The sequence below is a fragment of the Andrena cerasifolii genome, chromosome 4 (genome assembly GCF_050908995.1).
Source record: "Andrena cerasifolii isolate SP2316 chromosome 4, iyAndCera1_principal, whole genome shotgun sequence".
NCBI classification, from domain to species: Eukaryota; Metazoa; Arthropoda; class Insecta; order Hymenoptera; family Andrenidae; genus Andrena; species Andrena cerasifolii.
In genome coordinates this window covers 489,562-511,149 of record NC_135121.1, presented here as the reverse complement: position 1 = coordinate 511,149, position 21,588 = coordinate 489,562, and the positions used below count along the sequence as shown (strand labels likewise).

Below are 21,588 nucleotides of genomic sequence, written 5' to 3'. Positions count from 1 at the left end.
ACTTTTACGATTTGATAAATCTAATTAAATGAAGTAACTTTTGTCTTGAAACTTTTGGTAATTATGCAGAACAGGTGTTTCTTCATCGATTTCAATGATTTTTCGATATGTTGTAAAAATCAACATTCTGAACAACTTTTTCCTATACATGTTAGCGTCGCTCGACCTTCGTTGCCGAGGTATTTACCAAAAACTATCGTTATTGCTTTGCATTCTGCCCATACCTACATACATTGTATGTAGCTGTATGCACTACCCGCACCCGAGCCCCTTGGCTCCCCGTTCGACTGTTTATTCAGTATTGTTGTACACACGTCACGACGTGAAATACGTATCACTTTAGTTTTCTGTACCGAGAGTGTTGTTTCAATACCGAGAGTGTTTGAAATGATATTGGACGAATTTTTAGCTTATGTCTATGTGCCTTGTGCACCAGTGAAATTCCGCTGTTAGTACTAGTAAGCTAGTGCTATTCACTGGAGAGTATGTTTCAGTGTAGTCGACTCCTTTGTTCTGCGAGTACCCTTGGGCAATCAACCTTGCCTTGTACCTAATAATTTTTCCTGTTGTTTTCTGCTGTTTGTTTTCAATTTAAATACCCATCTTCTGCCAATGGATGTCCTTCCTCCTGGTAGTTAAGTCTCTTCCATGTGTCTGCTTTCCAGACTACCCAGGCCCTTCTGTATGGCATCCGTTATTTCCACAACATTCGGCCTCGACGTTGCTTTCGGTCCTATTATCTATAACATCGCAATCTGGTTCATTGTTAGATGGTTTTGGCTTACCTCTACACCCATATGGGTTCCTGATGACCCTTTTTGGTCTCCCCACTTAATCGATTTGGGAGTGGTGACCCCCACTATTTTTGTACCACCTTCGTCTTTGATGTCATTTTCTATTTTCTTCGATTTTCCTGGTGTGACCAATTGTTTCTCCTCATCGTCACGCCGTTGGAGTTCTTAGTCTCACACTCGTCGTCTGATTATGCTTCGTTGTATCTCCAGTTGTTGGTATCCCTCTTGTATATCCATTCGCACCCTATTTTTTTCTTCGACAAACCTCACATGTTTCGTAGTCACTACGTCTCGTAATTGTGGACACCACAGCCTGTACACTAGACTGTCCCGAAAAAAAATGAAAATACTTGTAGCGTTAGGCCTTAATGCGGGAAAGTTATGTCTTGGGATCAATAACAACTGTACGAAATTTCTGTCCAGTGAGTTAATATCTTCTGTTCCGGCAAGAACCTTGAAATTTCGAAGTTTCAGTAAAAAGTCATCCTACGCCCACCCTATGACAACTGAGTGACTCAGAAATCACCACGTGACGGTGGATGCATATGGAGTTCTTCCCTAACCTACCCCAACCACTCTACCTTGTGAACACGAAGACGAAATTTGATCAATTCTCCTAAACGTGAAAGGAGACTCGAGTCGGGTTTATAGACTTAATGAAGGTGACACATTAGACTTGTACTCAAAGGCCTTAAAAATGTCGTAATCGCGAAAAGAGACTCGAAGTGGGGTTTATGCACTTGATGAAGTGGAAAAATGAGATATGTAATCAAAGGCGCGACTCAAGGGTAGCTTGAATCAAACCATCCCTTGCGTCGACTCCAATTACTTTGCTGGATGCCTCTGTTACGAGCTTTACCATACGCTCAACAGTCTCAGTGTGGCAAGCGTATGCTTCGAAGTCTCATGATTTGAGGATCTCTCCCTTCTCCAGCATTTTTTTCAGGGAGATGGTTTCAACAAAGTCCACTATAGGTGGCGAAGTTATTGGACATTCGTCTCAATTGATTAAGTCGCCACAATCGTTAGCATCAAAATTCTGCTAAATAACTGTCAACGCGAGTGGTAAAACTGCTAAATAGCGCATTACACGCGGCTGTTGACTGTTGCTGGCGCGCGGAATTTATATATATCGCCATATCTTCTACAATTATTTATTAATCACTGTGAAAATTGTTGAAAATCTTCTTTGTATATTAAGGAAAAACTTTGTTGCTGCAAGTTATATGTACCTCAAAATTGCTTCGATACTTTTTAACGGCGAACGTTAAAAAACATGGGTTATGAATTAAACCGATTTATACCGTGTTTCAACTCATTTTAATCTAGAAAATCTCAGCAGTATGTTAATAAAAATTAACAAAATTTAAAAAACCCGACTGCTTAAAAAGGGAACTAAAATGACAAAAACAAGACTTAATTCATTTATACATGGTTTATTATTTATCAAAAATGATTTGATGTAATTACATTCGAACATTACATTACATTCAATATTGTGTATCGCTGTTCGCTCTAATTAGATTCGATGGGCTATTAATAACGCTAACAGTATTCCCCACACGGACAAAGAGAGAAACATTGTATAATTTACAAAATACGCTGAAGTTGAAATGTCACTATACAGGGTGTCCCACTAAGGAGTGGACAGCGCGATATCTCTTAAAGTATTGTCGATAAAAATATAAAAAAATAGGGAATTGCATGGTTCGAGGGGGCCCATTTATTAGCGCGAACGAATTTTGTTTCCGATTATTATTTTAAAAGATACGATGGTCAAGTTCGGTTTTTCAAATGGAACTATTTTTTTTGAAGACCTGAGTTGATAGTGCGTTCCAAGACAAATTCAATAAGCTTTAATGTATACACTTTATTTCCACTGGTTTTTAAGATATTGCGCTTGCAAATTTACTGATTTTCACTGCAAGAAACCCCTCTGAAATGGCAAAAACCGGGGGCGGTCTTACTGACGCTACGGGTGGAACTGCCTGTTGAAATGGATACCTACCTGCCAAAGGTCTACGCCAGAAATGGCAGGCCCAAAGGCTGGACAATTCTTTTCCATCAGAAATGCTACTTAGGTAGGTACATCTGCGGTATCGAGAAGCGCATCGTTACTTTTATTTCGCACTTGCTTCTACGCTCGGATGGCCGGTTCTTTTGGGAGGGATGCAAGTTGGATTGGTTAGGTTAGGAGGAGTGAAAGTTGCTAGACTAAATTTCAACCATAGGGAGCAGATTGTATCAGAACCAATCCAACTTGCATCCCTCCCAAAAGAACCGGCCATCCGAGCGTAGAAGCAAATGCGAAATAAAAGTAACGATGCGCTTCTCGATACCGCAGATGTACCTACCTAGGTAGCATTTCTGACGGAAAAGAATTGTCCAGCCTTTGGGCCTGCCATTTCTGGCGTAGACCTTTGGCAGGTAAGTATCCATTTCAACAGGCAGTGCCACCCGTGGCGTCAGTAAGACCGCCCCTGGTTTTTGCCATTTCAGAGGGGTTTCTTGCAGTGAAAATCAGTAAATTTGCAAGCGCAATATCTTAAAAACCAGTGGAAATAAAGTGTATACATTAAAGCTTATTGAATTTGTCTTGGAACGCACTATCAACTCAGGTGTTCAAAAAAAATAGTTCCATTTGAAAAACCGAACTTGACCATCGTATCTTTTAAAATAATAATCGGAAACAAAATTCGTTCGCGCTAATAAATGGGCCCCCTCGAACCATGCAATTCCCTATTTTTTTTATATTTTTATCGACAATACTTTAAGAGATATCGCGCTGTCCACTCCTTAGTGGGACACCCTGTATAAGCATGAATTTGCATTGATGTTGTTCGCCTCTTTTTGTTACCAGCTTGAAACACTTTCTTTAGTCATTACGGTACATGCTTGTAATTATTTAAATTGTCATCATATTATTATCCTATTTATGATAAATAATAAACCATGTATAAATAAATTAAGTCTTGTTTTTGTCATTTTAGTTCCCCTTTTAAGCAGTCGGGTTTTTTATATTTTTTTATATTTTTTACTTTTTAGTTATATATAGCAATATTGTATGGCAAGGGCCGCAGCCTGTTTAGTTCGGGGAAACATTGTAGTGAGGGATGTTAAAAACTCTACTCGGATCCAGATCACTACTTGCAAGTCCATCCAATTTTTTTATTTCTATCTCACAATTTTGAAAATTATATATCGTAGGACATTTCTAAAGATACCTCATTTGTCCAAATCGGTGTATCCGTACAGGCTCTACAGTGTAACATCTGGACATACAAACATAGCCTGATAAACACAATACCCTCCTTTACGTGCCGCAGTCGGGTAAAACCTTTACGTTTTACATTTTATTAATACATAATCCACCGCAAGCAACACTATATGCCTCTCGAACGGAGATTAGAAACCGCCGAATAGCCCAAATCCGCAGCTCGAAGAGAGATAACGGATAAACATAATGTATCTTTTATTCTAAATTATCCAGATATTATCTTTGCCCATCTTTGTTCTCCAGCCGCTTCGCCGTGATTCATTCAAGCCTTCCTGACGACAAATAGTAATAGGGGAAATGCGGCAACAACGCGATACGACTCTCGATACGTATCGGCAACTATGCCTTTCCTACATTTATCGGCTAGCTTGGACTTCCACCGGTTCTGATGCTACATGGCGCAAATATACCACCAGCGCCGGTGACGGAGAATCCTTGAAGCATAATTCTGTCATTTCTCGAGTCTGTCTCAGTACACGAGTTATAAATTTATTATTATTTCAACGTACGGTGCTTATTAGCGTTCAAACGCACCAGACCCGCCTGCACGGATGTCTACTTGAGGCAACTATACCCGCAAAAGCTCCTTTCTTGCCGATTCCACGACGTAAGTTGGTTGAAACGGTTTGTTTACTACATCGCGTATACGTACACGCTTTTCCTAGCTTGTGTGAGCGTACGCACACATTCAAAGCCCGATGAGACGGCAGCCTTAATGTGGACCGAATAAATCCGTCTCTATTCTCGAAACCCACAACTCTCTGTGCCGATTCTGAAACTAACTTCACACATCTCTCCAGTGATTTAGTGTGGGATGGAAAGTCTATATCCCATTCTGGGACAAACTCGTTCTCGATCAGGTGGGAAATGTGCTCGTTCGAAACATTGCTCAAAAGAGGAGGCGACAACTTTGTGGAGGACCAATCAATTATATTAAAATAATCTTGAGCATTGTTACATCGGACGTCCGATAAAACTTGGCGCAGATTACCCCGAGCGGCTGGAGTGATCTACCGGGTTCGCGCTCTTTTAAGGTGCTTACGTATGCCTCGACTATACTTACCGGAAGAGGAGCGGGGGGGGGGGAGGGAGTAAGAAAGTAACGAGTTGAACAGGAGACGAATGACTCTGACACATTTGGCGAAAGTACATACCCATGGCTCTGGGTCGCCGGCCTTGTCTTTCGCGGAGTAGGTTTCGGATAGCCGGTAGCGTCAACCGCTACAATATTTCTCGTCTCTAATGTTGCTCACGTTGCTCTCATACCGGGCGCGTGCCACGGCCACTTGACACTTCCTTCGAACCACCGTTCAAGTTTAATATCCAAATTCAACTTCCCGCTTATCGATCCGCGGCTCTCGTCCGCGACCTTTTCCTTTTTGTCAAAAAGGAGGGGAGGACGCCACTTATCCCGGCGTTATGCCCTTATTAGGAAATCGCCGAATTGATAATGCGAGTCTCTTACGTTGGCTTCAACACTATCGATTCGGCGATTTCGCGCCTTTGGCAAAATGTGAGTTGCCGCGCTGCCGAAAGGAACGTAGCGAGCGGGCAAGACACGTGTACATGTAACGGCATCAAACTTGATTTTGGGTACTATAAAATTTCGTACTAACTTCGTGTGAAGTTGGTCTCAGAATCGGCACAGAAAGTTGTGGGTTTCGAGAATAGGGACAGATTTATTCGTTCAACTTTAAAATCAAAAGGCCTAATGCGGAAATTCAAAACCAAGGCACAATTTCCAGTCGACGGTTGAATTGTCAACAAAAATTGGATGTTCCCCTGAAATATTGTTATAATTAACAAATTGTTAGTTGGGTGGAAGGCAAGATGTGGGTGGAATTCGACGTGTAGCCACCTTCTCGTGGTGTGTTCTCAGTCGTCTTCAATTTCATATGGACGAGCCAAGAACTGCACAGTAAATCTTTATAGAAACTTCTCCCCCCCCCCCCGCCCAAGTCATTTAAATAATAAGTGAAATGTTATACTGGAAATGTTTTTTTGTGTTTATATATCATTTTACGACTTCGGTAAATATATATAACACGAGAAAAACGTTCATAAACTTGTGTTTTCAATACAGAACCCACTACGGTAGGCGTATCCACTGCCGCTCAGCCACAGAATCGCTTAACGTGCGCGACTACTACTGTCGGCGCCACACGTTTTGCCAAATTATTTTGCTCCGGTAAAATTGAACGTCCACATTTGACGGAACAAGCAACCGAATAACTATTACTGTTTGAACACAAAAGATGTTGAAACTTGAAAAATTTGCATTTGTTTTCAAAATTGAAATTCTCGAAAACTGAGGTTGATACCGGAAACCGGGTTGCGGATTCGTATTCAGCGCACAAAAATCTATAAGAAACGGGTATTGAATGTTACAAGTCCAGATGGCTGTTGAACAGTATTATTAAACTCTTGCATGAGTTTGACTCCAGGTTCAGCCGACTACTGCTAAATTATTTACTATATTTAATGCAATATTATAATTGTGTTAATTTTCCCATTCTAGAGGATTCTTATTTATAAAATATGTTGAAACTGTGTAATGTTGATGAAAGTATCAGTTATATTTCATTACAATTTTGAAATCTGTTATTTATAATTATATGAAAAAATTTCTTATACGAAAGACGTTGTACTATTTGACGAGGTAAATATAATGCCAAGGAAAAATATTTTTCCTGAAGGTCAATTTTTGAGATTTTGAAGTCATGATTTCTTTTGGAGTGATCTTATATTTTGTTTTTATATTGTTATAGAGCACAAAAAGACAAATTCAATCATATATGTATAAACGTGATTCCCGTTGTCCGATCGATTTCAAATATTGCACAGATAATTTTTTTCGTCCAGTGGCACAATTCTACAGTGTGTCCCTCTCAAAAATCTTAAAACTAATTTTCGACACGCGTGGAATCAGGAAACCCCTATGCCATAAAAGGGAGCCCGGACTAAGGGACAGCTCGGATTTGATTTCCGGCACCGTGGCATTCTTTTTCCGAGGTTCCCTAAAGCGTAGGAATTATGTCACCCTCCAATTCCTACATAAGTATTACTAACATCCACCCTAATGTATACGTATGTACGTGTTCGGTACCGAACATAGTTCGTATTATTCTTAAATTCTATGTGCCTCATAAACACATATAGATTAAAACAAATGACATTATATGTAGACACATTTCTAGCAATAAAAGTTAAAAAAATAAATATTATACATAGTTTTAGAAATAATAAATATTTTGGTTACAGATGTTATTGCTGTGCGCTGTCTATTTCTCCACAATCTGCTTTATTATGGCACGATTTAGCATCCTGTTATCTGATGCAACTACACCTTGATCCATTAGTTGACCACAAAACTCTTGCTGGGAAATGTATTGGTGCCGCAAAACACGCTGTTAAACTTTGTCCCTCAATGTGGCTACATTGGAATCTTTTAGGCGTAATTTGTATGTCCCCATACATACAGAATTATGCATTAGCACAACATGCATACATAATGGCTAGTGACAAAGATTTGAATAACGCTGTAGTTTGGTCTAATTTGGGAACCTTATATCTACACATAGGTATTTGATTATTTTTCCTCAATATACTACATTATGTTTAAATAAAATTACAGGCATATCAATGGAAATTATTAGGCTTTACTTCCGAATGGCCTCAGTGGTCGATCGAAACGAGGTTTGAGGGGAGGGGTGAGGATGGTATGTGGACCCTAAATGTAAAATTGTGGCTTCGGGAATTTATTAGTTTCCGAGATATTAATAAAAAAAACTTTCAGTATTTCTATTGACTTATTCCGACACAACGCATTCCACTTTCCAATTTGTTTCGAATATTAGTATTGGTTGTGGCTAGATTAGTGGGGGGGGGGGGCCTTGCAGGCGCCTAAAGCAGCAGTGTCCAGCGTAGGAGTCCTTCACGCAGTTCACACGCCTGCTTCCCCTTCCAATCTTGCTTTCCCGCAGCGTACCTTCCGTTGTCAAGGAGACCGTGTGACGCTACGAAGACTCCCATAACCAGGCTAGCGGCTGGTCTGTCATGGTCACCCCTCTAGCGCGCGCGAGATCCCTGACAACGCGGATGAGAGGGGGAGAACCCCGAGCTTACGCGTAAGTGTCCTTGGACAGCGCCTAAAGCATGGTAGCGAACCGATGTGAGAACCAGAAACTTGTGAATGTCGTGTATCCTATTATACAGGGTGTCCCACTAAGGAGTGGACAGCGCGATATCTCTTAAAGTATTGTCGATAAAAATATAAAAAAAATAGGGAATTGCATGGTTCGAGGGGGCCCATTTATTAGCGCGAACGAATTTTGTTTCCGATTATTATTTTAAAAGATACGATGGTCAAGTTCGGTTTTTCAAATGGAACTATTTTTTTTGAAGACCTGAGTTGATAGTGCGTTCCAAGACAAATTCAATAAGCTTTAATGTATACACTTTATTTCCACTGGTTTTTAAGATATTGCGCTTGCAAAATTACTGATTTTCACTGGAAGAAAACCCTCTGGAATAGGAAGGACCGGGGTCGGTCTTACTGGCGCTACGGGTGGCATTGCCTGTTGAAACTGATACCTACCTGCCAAAGGTCTACGACAGGGTTCGCAGGCCCAAAAGCTGGACAATTCTTTTCCGTCAGAAATGCTACTTAGGTAGGTACATCTGCGGTATCCAGAAGCGCATCGTTACTTTTATTTCGCACTTGCTTCTACGCTCGGATGGCCGGTTCTTTTGGGAGGGATGCAAGTTGGATTGGTTAGGTTAGAAGGAGTGAAAGTTGCTAGACTAAATTTCAACCATAGGGAGCAGATTGTATCAGAACCAATCCAACTTGCATCCCTCCCAAAAGAACCGGCCATCCGAGCGTAGAAGCAAGTGCGATATAAAAGTAACGATGCGCTTCTCGATACCGCAGATGTACCTACCTAAGTAGCATTTCTGACGGAAAAGAATTGTCCAGCCTTTGGGCCTGCCATTTCTGGCGTAGACCTTTGGCAGGTAAGTATCCATTTCAACTGGCAGTGCCACCCGTGGCGTCAGTAAGACCGCCCCCGGTTTTTGCCATTTCAGAGGGGTTTCTTGCAGTGAAAATCAGTAAATTTGCAAGCGCAATATCTTAAAAACCAGTGGACATAAAGTGTATACATTAAAGCTTATTGAATTTGTCTTGGAACGCACTATCAACTCAGGTCTTCAAAAAAAATAGTTCCATTTGAAAAACCGAACTTGACCATCGTATCTTTTAAAATAATAATCGGAAACAAAATTCGTTCGCGCTAATAAATGGGCCCCCTCGAACCATGCAATTCCCTATTTTTTTTATATTTTTATCGACAATACTTTAAGAGATATCGCGCTGTCCACTCCTTAGTGGGACACCCTGTACAGGCCAAAATAAGACGAAAATATAGAATACAATATTTTATCATCGCGTTTCGGTTTCGAGAAAATTGGCTTTGAATTTTAGCTAAATACGTGTATCTTTTAGGCGTCTGAAGGGCGCGCGGAGGTAAGGGGAATGCATCCAGCTGTCCGTAGAACAGATTGAAGGGGCGGGAGGGATTCTCGTTAGGGTTACATGTATGCAGTTCAACAAAATAATTTATAAAAAAAAATTAACTATAAATTTTTACTAGTATTTTGGAAACTAATTAATACCTGAAGATACAATTTTAGATTTAGAATCCACAACCCTCCCGACAAACCTCATGTCGATCGGCCACTGAGGCCATTAGGAAGAATATCCAATTATTATAATATTGATAAACTTATTTATGGTATCTTTATAATATTTATTTTGTTTTTCATTAATAGGAATAAAATTGTTTTATTTTCTGGAACAGTATAAGAATCGAAGGACTTAAGGGGTTAGGCCACCTTGGATGAAGTAGAGGTGTGATTATCTATAAAGTTATCGATAAATGTCGACAATATCGAAATGCTATCGATATATCGATAATATCGTTAAGGCGAATTATAGCGGCAGAGCGGCCGTTTTCCTTTTCTAATTACCTTTTCTGTCTCTTATGTAAACTGTTCTGGAGTCGAGGTTTGCGCGCGGGCAGAACTGTGGTGCTTTCATGCGCGCCATACTTTTTCGAACGTGACACGCAAGAGCGTGGGTGAAAAACTTGACCTGCATCACGCGCAATCAGAAGACTGCCCCTTTTGTTCAAAACATCTTGCATATTACATCTTTTCATCATTTATCTTACATCCCTGATAGCCAGATCTGGATAGCAGAATCTGACGTCAGAACTGCAGCAGTCTGTGTCCGCATTTGGCTGCGTTCTGATGTGCAGAGCCTGAGGTGCAGTGCCTGATGTCAGATGGACAGCAGATCGACAGCAGATTTCGCCGTCTGCTAGGCACAGCAGCAGCGCCATCTGTAGGCAACTGCTTGGTAATTCTGGATCTCAGATGGCGCTGTTGCTGTGCCTAGCAGACGGCGAAATCTGCTGTCGATCTGCTGTCCATCTGACATCAGGCACTGCACCTCAGGCTCTGCACATCAGAACGCAGCCAAATGCGGACACAGACTGCTGCAGTTCTGACGTCAGATTCTGCTGTCCAGATCTGGCTATCAGGGATATAACATATCACTTGCATTGCATACCTAGGTGTATTTATTGTCTATCAATATTAGTTTTTATATTAAAACAAGCAATGACGTGGTAATTATTGCCGCCAATAGTAATAATTATGACCGTCACAACAGTGAATGTGTTAACTGCAATTTCATTTACCATCGCATTCCCGGGGAAACATGAGGACATTTTTTAATGTGCCCTTGCAAAATTTTACAGTCGTTATAATTCAGTCATAAACCATTTCCATTATTTGTACCACCTTCAGGTCAACCAAATGTAGCTTCGTAAAAACAGGTGTTTCAGTATGCCCTACAGTAACAGCATTTATGATATCCTCTATAAGCCATGTATATCGAGGAATTTGTATACTTTTCATGAATGTATATCGCGATCACGTCTTGCCGATCGTTTCACAGATTGATAATATACATCGAACAAGTAGTACACAATGCAATATTACGCTGGATCGTGGGAAACACATGAGTAGGAGACGTAGAAATGTGAGCCCGAACCCGCTGTCTCTATTGTAAGTAGTGCCGAGTATAACCTTCTAGCGTGCACAAAGGAGCGCGCTCCGGCGTTAACGTACTTTTGCTTGGCGCGCCGGCGTGTGGCGCGCAAGAGCGTCCGTGTAAAGGATTCACGTTGTCTAAGAGGAACATTTGTATCTCACTACGTTCTTCTTCGTATCACCAAGATATATTAGAATGATGTCCACAGTAACGCAATAATAATAATAATATTTTAATAAATAAAGCATCGTAACATTTGTGATGCTTCTGTAATGATTAATTACACCAAACACGGTATAATTTGGATAATACATATTTAGCGGTAATAAGCTTCGGCCGCAGAGAAGGATAGCGAATGAAAAAGGTGGAGACAATCGGCAGTCCTTTTGTCCACTCGCTCTCTTCTACTACGTTCGAGGCTGTAGACAACCTTCTAAAAATATAGGAACTGCAGTAAAGTCTTGATTAGGGTTTAGAATTATGACTATGTATTTGTTAATAGTGTTAATTTCTATCACCCCTAGTTGGGGTGGTCCCCCTTAGAACCAGTGAAGCGTGTAATATGGCTCGTACGTCAATCGTGTAACCCGATCCGAAATCGAAAATCGGTGAGAGACAACACCGATGTAAACGAGGTTCACAATTCAAACTATTTTATTTTTGGCTCTTTTTTATAAATTTTTTACCAACATATTTGATTTTTTGATTAAAATTACACCAAACACGATATGGTTTGGATAATTCTATAAATATAAACGATTCGTATTCACGCTAAGTAAAAGTTGTCTGATTTATATCGTATTTGGTATCATTTTAATCAGAAGATTCTAACAAACACGTTGGTATAAATTTCATGAAAATAGAACCAAAAATACAAAAGTTTTAATCTTAAATTTTGATTACGTTAGTATTGTCGCACACGTACACGGATATTTAAACTTGCTTCGTTCCGAGGCTTTCGCTTACATCAAGATTTTACTGTATATTTTCTTTTACTATGCTTGCTTTTCTTTTCTGCTGTATGTTTTTTTTATTTCTATGTATGTACCACGTGTTACTGATTATTGACTCTACGTGCAGACAACGATTGAAGAACGCAGCGTGCCTCACGGTAATTCAGGGTACCGTGGTGGAAGCAGGTACCTCGTACGAAATACATCCAAGCACATCTGCTGCTGATGATTTTCCTACGGACAGGATACACGAAGAAGACGTAGGAAATTTTGCAGAATTTCCAATTATCGAATTAATTATAGATAAAGTACATTTCGATACGGACGTAGAAGATATTGTAAAAGAAATACATTTCAATGCGGACGAAGAGGAAATTGCAGAAGAAGTGCATTTCGAATCGAACGAAGAAGAAATTGTACAAGAAATAGATTTCGACACAGACAGCGATGAGATACATTCCGTAACAGACATCAACGAAGAAACGAATGAAGAGGTTGGAAGTGACACCGATTACTGGGTGGTGGAGAATGCACGACCACAACAGTCGGAAAAACCACTTTCAAAAGGAATAGACTTCGTTGATTTTGCACATGTTTTTCAGCAAATAAAAAATCTTCGAAAACTTTCAACTACTGGCTGTGGCATCGAAGATTTTGATATAGTTAGATGTGAATGGAATGGATTAGAAAATGTATATTATGTAGAGCGCAAAATGTGCAAATACACAGAGCGCATATCCTGTCTTCGGAAGAGTGATGCCACTATGGATATCAACCGCGCCGCTGTTGCCGCAACAATGATGACGGGCAGCGGGTATAATCAACTGCAGGACATACTGACTGCCGTGAACGTGTCCTGTATGACGAAAAGGATCTACGAGAACTGTCAGAATGACCTAATCGATGCCCTCAATGTGGCCGCACAACGCGAAATGGAAGATGCTGGAAAAAAGGAAAAAGCATTAGCTATAGCAAGAGGCGACGTATATCCAGAATCGAATGTACCGTTTATCCCAGTTGTCGCAGATGGCAGCTGGATGAAAAGATCATACCGCGGAGGAGATTACAATTCTCTTTCTGGCGTAGCAGCCATCGCGGGATACCACACGAAGAAAGTGCTGTACATCAGTGTGAAGAATAAATTCTGCATGGCTTGTCAAATGGCAGCTACGAAGAAGGAAGATCCGCGCGAGCATCGTTGCTTCAAGAACTGGGGTCGTAATCAGAGTTTAACTGGCATGGAAAGTGTCGCTATTGTCGAAGGCTTCAAATGCAGCATAGATATGCACGGCCTAGTATACTCTATATTAGTTGCCGATGGCGATAGCAGCGTGTACAAGAAGATATTGGACAATAATCCATATGAAATGTACATGGTGCGGGTACGAAAAATAGAATGCACCAATCACCAGCTACGCAATTTTAGTAGAAAAATAAACGAAATCGTAGCAAAAGGCCGCGATAAAGAACTAAGCTGTCGTACATAATTATCCTCTGCGCCTGCGTACTGGTATAAAGAAAACTGCAGAATACCGGTTCCAAGAAGAAATAACACTTGATCAACGAATACAAAATTTGAAGGAAGACTTGACGAATGTACCGAGTCACGTTTTCGGTGAACACAAAGAACGTCAGAGGTTAGCATACTTCTGTAATAAATACTCTGATCCCAACAGAGTAGACTACGTTCCACAACTGAGAGAAGCTGGTATTTATCAAAGTATCAAAGAAGCGATGCAGCCAATTTTCACTAAAGCTGACAGTTTGCTGCACGGTCTAAAAAACAATGTCGTTGAAAGTTTTAATAATATCATTGCTAAATTCATCGGAGGCAAAAGGATAAACTCTTTGAACGAGGGGGCTCGTATCAGCGTAGAATCTCCGCTGCAGTCGTCCAATATAACGCGAAAGAGGCGTTTAGCAGATTGAGTATGGCAACGAATAAAGAGCTGACAACCATAGTAAGAAAGCTGGAAGAACAGCGGAAGCGTGCAGCAGAAAAGGCAACGGAATATAAAAAAGAAGCGAAAGCATCCTCCTTCCGAAATAGAAAACAATCGTGCGACCAGGATTACGGCCCCAGCGCAGAAAAGCCAGATATGGAAGAGACAGTACAGTATTGTCTCGTTAGCGACTCGCTGGTCGGGACCAGCGTTGAGTCGGTATCGTGAACAGAACCCTATTTCCGAGTGTTCGTTTCTCGCTTCTTTTTGGCCGGAGGGGGGAGCGTGCGCGATGGTCGCAAGCGCTTACCGTGGGCACGAAAACCGCTTCGCAAAATCATGACGCAGGCCCGTCACGAATCTTTTTTGCGCCCTAGGCGAACTTGTCAAATTGCGCCCTTTATTATAATACATTTATTTGAGTTTATTGATGACCTTACTCTGAATTTTTATTCGTAGTTTAAAACAGTTGCAGTGCAATTTGTAATATTTTATTTTAAAGTATATTTTCAACAATACCAGCAATGAAAATACCATTGTGCACCTCTTGTCGACTTTTCGCCCTAGGCAGTGGCCTAATTTTGCTTATAGGGACAAGCTAAGCTTACAGGCAGAGATCATTATGTACATAGCCAAAGAAAGTACATATATAACGTGTCTTAGACTAAATAAATCATTTATACTTTTGAAAAATGAAATTCTAATATTTTCTATTTTATGTACATATTTGTAACAATTATGCCAAATTTCCTAAATGAAAGGAAGGCCAATTTCGACGTCCTTCGTACAATTATGTATGTGCTCCGACTGCGCATGAATTGTTGCTTGGTTGCTGATATATACAATTGTACGAAGGTCGTCGAGATTGGCTTTCCTTTCATTTAGGAAATTTGGCATAGTTGTTACAAATATGTACATAAAATAGAAAATATTAGAATTTAATTTTTCAAAAGTATAAATGATTTATTTAGTCTAAGATGCGTTATATATATACTTTCTTTGGCTATGTACATAATGATCTCTGCCTGTAAGCTTAGCTTGTCCCTATAAGCAAAATTAGGCCAATGCCTAGGGCGGAAAGTCGACAAGAGGTGCATAATGGTATTTTCATTGCTGGTATTGTTTAAAATATACTTCAAAATAAAATATTACAATTTGCCAAGTTCGCCTAGGGACTTGAACCGGGCCTGCGTCAAGATTTTGCGAAGCGGTTTCGTGCCCACGATACGCGCTTGCGACCATCGCGCACGCCCGTCGCGCACGCAAAGGACAGAGTGTCAGGCGTCCGAAAGACGGAGCGAGATAAAACATCAACGCGTCGTCGGTCTCGTACCGTCCTCGCTCGCTTTCAATGCCTCTCGCTCGCTCTCGTTCCATCTCGCTCTAGCTTTCGCCGGGCAAGAGTGAGACAAAAGTGGTGGGGATAGCGAAGAGTCGGTATCGTGTACACAAAATCGAGTCGCTAACGAGACAATACTGTAGTGTCAATCAATTCAATCATAACCTGCCAAGTGTCAAATAAGTTAAGTTGTCAACATTTTGAAATGTCACGAGTTTTTACACCATATAGGACACTGAATTATTGTCTTATTTAACAAGGTAAGTCGCCAAAATTTGTTAATACATTTTTTATGTAAAGCTTATATAATTGATGGGGACACACAGGCTTGTGCAGAAATCAAGAGGATGCACAGGCTTGGAGGTTGTCCGGAGAAGGTTAGATAGACAGAGAAGCATCTTCTTTCACACAAGTTTCTGGAAATTCGTCAAATAAGGTAAATCGACAAAATTTGTGAAAAGATATAGCATTAAGAATTAAGAAAATTATGACGGATTGCTTGCAATGTAGACCAAGTCACATTAGTGAAGAAAGTACACTGAAAACGCCTCTCCCTTGATTCTTTTCAATCTTTTGTGAAAGACATTTGTAATACTTTAAAATCCACAGTAGTTGCCACACTATTCATTAATTTTATTAGTTTCCCATTAACAAGATTTCAATTTACCAATAAACAGACTAATTTAATATTATTCCAACACCAATAAATTGTGCGTTAAAAACATTGGATCTCTTCGTTCATTTTCGCTGAATTACCATTAGCATTTAAATTTCCTGCAACAAGACTTTCTGCCATACGCTTTCACTTCCTACGGACACATTTTCTAGTCTCTACACTTACTGTTGCAAAGGGCCACTCTATTTCTATATAAGTTCTACGTTAAGTTGTAACTAAAATGTGGATTTTATATATTTACAGATAATCGAAACAGAAGATGATGCAGTGTGATCTACGCCAGAGAAAAAAATGTATTGTGACATATTATTATATTAATTAAACAATTATATTCAGCTTCGATCCTTTGTATGCTTCTTGTGTGTTTGGTTCATATCTGAAAGCTCAAATTTAAACCAATTCCACAAATCCAATTGTCTTGAAACTTTGCAAGCATACGTAGTTTGGATGACAATACAATATATTTAAAAAAAAAAAATAAACCGGACGGGCTGAAAAAATTATTCAGTCATCAATAAGAACTACAAAATTCATCAATAAACACTACAAACGAACAACAAAAACTGTCGTAAATTTATTAATGTACTATATGTAGCTTTACAAAACTAACGATATACAAAAATTGCGCCAATTATAACAACGACTATTGGTACAAACAATCGGATTTAAATTGAATAAAAGATTCATCATTGGAAGAAACTAAGAAGATAATAATATTCAGCAGATATATTTTTATAGAAATAAATATTTAAATACCAATAAATATTTTATTCAAGATACTTGGCGCTGCGACACCAAAAAAATGTTAATTGTCTTGTGTATAAATAATAAAATAAGACAAGGTACCACTGAGACAAGAAAGAAAGAAAAATATTAATGCAATTTATACATATTTATTTAGTTTAGCAACACCAATTCCGAGCGCAGCGCCAAGTATTTTGAATAAAATATTTATTGGTATATAAATATTTATTTCTATAAAAATATATCTGCTTAATATTATTATCTTCTTTGTTTCTTCCAATGATGATTCTTTTATTTAATTTAAATCCGGTTGTTTGTACAAATAGTCGTTATAATTGGCGCAATTTTTGTATATCATTTGTTTTGTAAAGCTAAATATAGTACATTAATAAATTTACGACAGTTTTTGTTATTCGTTGGCGCGCGCGCATATACTTGGCGCAGTTTTTGTACCTTTTTTGAAAAAAGGTAATTTTGTGGGGATACCTACCTACAGTACGCGTCCGTGTCAGCGTATGCGCAAGCATGGGAGAAGAAAAATGACGAAGCTGACCTTTGTGCCCGAGATATTTGCAAAAAACTTCTTTTGATTTATTCCGACGCAACGCATTCCACTTTTCAACTTGTCCTGGGTATTAGTATTGAGGTTAGATTAGTGCGGGGGCGCGTAAAGCATGATAGCGAACCGATATGAGTCGGGGTATTGACGGGCATCCGCAAGTTTCCGATTCATATCTCTAAACTCACATCAGTTCTCTATCATGCTTTACACGCCCCCCGCACTAATCTAGCCCCAACCAATACTAATACCCGGGAGAAGTTGGAAAGTGGAATGCGTTCCGTCGGAATAAATCAACAGAAGTTTTTCGCAAATATCTCGGAAACGAAGGTCGTGCGGCGGTATCATGCATAGGAAAAAGTTGTCCAGAATCTTGAACTTGATAACATATCCAAAAATCATTGAAATCGGTGATGATGGAAAACTTCTAAATAATAATTACCAGAACAACTCTGCTTATTACGGTGAAAACGTGAGTACGAGCGAAACCGTTCACGAGCAAAACCAGAGAGAAGTGAGATGGCTGGACTTCCGTCCGCGTGTCGCACCGATTCCTCTGGAGCATCGATGAGGCGCGCTGATTGGCTAATCGATCGTCTCTGATCGATGGATCGCTTATCGATCCGCATCGCTGAGTGGTGGATCGATCGTCGATCCGCATCGCAGTCACGACTTCGTGAGGTACTGCTTCGAGAGTGAGTGTGGCGGCATTGGGAATTAATGCATCCCAAACAATTGCTGATTCGTCTTCATCAATGGAAAAAGTGTTTTTTATAAAATCCAGTACAATACGTTTTTTGTTTTCTACTGACTGACTCAAATAATTCACCATCCGATTGTGTAACTGTAATCACGTAATTCCCCTCACTGACATTGTTTAGCACAATCAAAAATTCACTTATAACAAATCACACTTATTACAACTTCGAAGTAAAAAGTCCAAAATACAGTATTTTCTCGTTAGCGGCTCGCTGGTCGGGATCGTCGTTGAGTCGGTATCGTGAACAGAACCCTAATTCCGAGTGTGCGTTTCTCGCTTCTTACTGGCCGAAGGGGGGGGGGGGGGGCGAGATCAAACACTGCGTGCGCGGTGAGCGTGCGCGCTGGTCGCAAGCGCTTACCGTGAGCACGAAAACCGCTTCGCAAAATCTTGACGCAGGCCCGGCTTAAGTCTTTTTTGCGTCCTAGGCAAACTTGTCAAATTGCGCCCTTTATTATAATACAATTATTTGAGTTTATTGATGACCTTATTCTGAATTTTTATTCGTAGTTTAAAACAGTTGCAGTACAATTTGTAATATTTTATTTTAAAGTATATTTTCAACAATACCAGCAATGAAAATACCATTTTGCACCTCTTGTCGACTTTCATTGCTGGTATTTTCATCAACAGACATTCTTCCCTGCTTCCAAAGCTCTCTCCAAAAAATCTGGTAACTTGTAACAATCCGCATACATGCCAAAACTCAGTTTAGAGATATAAGAATCTACGACTACAATTTCATGGAGTTTCAACGAGGTCGAAAATTTGACTTTCGTTCGCGGTTTACGGCATCCGTACCACTATGCGGCGCGATGCTACGAAGGTTGCCATGACGGGCTAGTCGACCTAGCGGTTGGTCTGTGATGGTCGCCTCTTTATCATCGTGCGGTATCCCTGACAACGCGGACGAGAGTGATAGAACCCCGAAAGTACGCATACACGACCTTGGACAGCGCTTGCTTAAAACATGTATTCAATTTATGAAAATTTTCTTACTCATTATTCTCATATATACATTATAGACACTATGACATGCCACTTATACACTAATTTATTCTACTCTTTACATTATTAGGTCTTGTTAGATTATAACTTTGTCCACCTGGTATATCTCCGTCATCTTATACTATAAAGCCGAAAGAACAATGTTAAGTCCCAGAGGGGATTATGGGCGTGCAGCGATTTCTATATACGCCATTGAAAAGATCCCACCAAGACGAATCGATTGATACCATTTTTAACTTCGAAACCAGATGGGATCACATCGAAAAATGGTCTCAAAGTTAGAGATTTTGCAGTTTTGGACAAAAGAAATCGGTCGTAAAATCCCAACTGCCCCGATAGACGTCGGGCAGGCACCTGAGGAAAAACCGAGGGATCTAAGCTATACTCTACCCCAGGCCCGTTCAACTTTTGCTCTTGGCTTCGAAGAAGAACCGCGGGTGGTTGCGTGCGAAGGCAAGAGCGACGGTTGTACCTCACCATGGGGACCTTTCGCTCTTGAAGGACGCGAGGGGCCTGGCTCGGTGTCTTCAAGAGTGAAGATTAACTCGCGGTTGCTCGTGCGAGCAAATCCCTGGACAGGTCTGCTCTAGTCAGTTGGGGCGACAAATGTGCCCCATGACATTCACTTCAAGGCCGTGTTGGGCCTGCGTTTGCCGCGTAAGCCCCTTTTCCAATGGCCTGTACGAAATCGTCAATGGAGCAATGGCCCATGGGGCAAACGCAGGCCCAACACGTCCCTGAAATGAAGGTCATGAGGCACGGTTGTCGCCCCAAACTGCTAGAGTATCGCTTACATCCCTCGGTTTCACCATAGGCAAAATCTCGAAATGTGAGGTCATTTTTCGAAGTGATCCCATATGATTTCGAAGTTAAAAATAGAATGGATCGATTCATCTTGGCCAGATCATTCCAGTGGTGTATAGTAATCGCTGCACGCTCATAGGTCAGTAATCTCATCTGGGACGTAACATTGTTCTTTGTAAATAACTTCTGTATATGCAAGAAATATGAAGAATATGCATAATATATGCAGGAAATATGCAGAATATGCATAATATATGAAATATTCAAAATAAAAAATATATTTTTAAGAACTTCTAATAATGAAACATATTTCTGTCAAAGTCCCGCTTGTTTAATCCATTCCAATAAAAAAATGCATTTGCATAAATTTCCGCAGACTAGTTATAATGTAATTGATATCAGAATATTTCATTTAATTTACGAAGTGTTAGTACATTGTATATACTGACTTGAATTATCCATAATAGGAAACTTGTATAAAGCAAACGAAGCTTATTCTCAAGCTCAGCGAGCAGATCCAGCATATGTAAACAGCTGGCTGGGACAAGCTTTAATTGCTGAAATGATGAATAGGAAAGACGCAATGGATCTATTTAGGCATTCTACACAACTAGGATATCATGACCAAGCAGCAGTGGGATATACTCATTGGGTACTTACTGTGCTTTTAAATTCCAATACCAAAAAGGACTCACTATATACATATATGATTGAAAATATGCACGCTATATATGTTGCGGCCGATGTTATGAATTGGTACATAGGTGAGTTTATATTTTATAATTAACCTTTTAATTGATTGATTTGAACAGAAATCACTAGTTTGAACTAAATTTCCTCTTATGAACTTATTATGACAATATACCTGAAATTCTACAGCGTATCCCAAAGTTGGGAGACAATCCGGAATATACAATATCCCGATGCAAGGAGACATTGAAAAGTCCTTTGCTGTTTTGGAATCCGCCGCTTCGTTCCCGAGATATTAATACTTGAATATTAGCGGTGGAACTTCCGGGCCGCGCAGTTTAAAAACGAAGGACCTGAGTGCGGAACAGTGACCCCTAGCACGCACATGCAGGAGGCACGCGTGGATACAGGTTGTCATAACAGTAGAGCCGACTGTGCTGATTCAAACTGTGAAAATGGGTTAGCGCAACTCTGTACCTACGCGTGCCACCTGCGTGTGCGTTAAGGGGGCCGTCTCCGCGGGCCTTTGAATGTGTGAGTACGCTCACACAAGCTAGGAAAAGCGTGCACGTATACGCGTGTAGTAAGCAAATCGTAAATTACAACTTTCGTCCTGGAATCGGCCCGAAGGAAGTTTTTGCGGGTATAGTTGCCTTCAGTAGACATCTGTGCAGGGTGGTCTGGTGCGTTTGAACGCTAATAAGCACCCCACTTTGAAATAATAATGAATTTATGACTCGAAAACTGTCCGAATGAAGCTTCAAGGCTTCTCCGTTGGTGGCGCTAATGGTGCACTGCAGCCATGTAGCACCAGCGTGACGTGTAGGCAGGGCCGACGCGAGGTTAGCTGGCGCCCTTGTGCAAAAAAATTTTTGTTGTCTCCAATTTTTTGCACTTGTTTTCTATTTAATATGTTTAAAA

At 40.3% G+C, this 21,588-nt stretch overlaps 1 protein-coding gene and 1 long non-coding RNA gene across 4 annotated transcripts in view; both read left to right on the top strand.

Moving 5' to 3' along the window:
- LOC143368023 (superkiller complex protein 3) overlaps positions 1 to 21,588 on the top strand; it is a 234,958-nt gene that overhangs the window by 111,506 nt on the left and 101,864 nt on the right. For all 3 annotated transcript variants that reach the window (XM_076810349.1, XM_076810348.1, XM_076810346.1), the window contains 2 exons: positions 7,333 to 7,652; positions 20,445 to 20,741. In XM_076810349.1, the coding sequence (XP_076666464.1) occupies positions 7,333 to 7,652; positions 20,445 to 20,741 (617 nt within the window). The remainder of the gene's footprint in view (positions 1 to 7,332; positions 7,653 to 20,444; positions 20,742 to 21,588) is intronic.
- LOC143368089 (uncharacterized) lies at positions 15,411 to 16,442 on the top strand. The gene is made up of 3 exons (XR_013085143.1): positions 15,411 to 15,686; positions 15,753 to 15,862; positions 16,346 to 16,442. It is a non-coding gene; the product is annotated as an uncharacterized LOC143368089 (long non-coding RNA).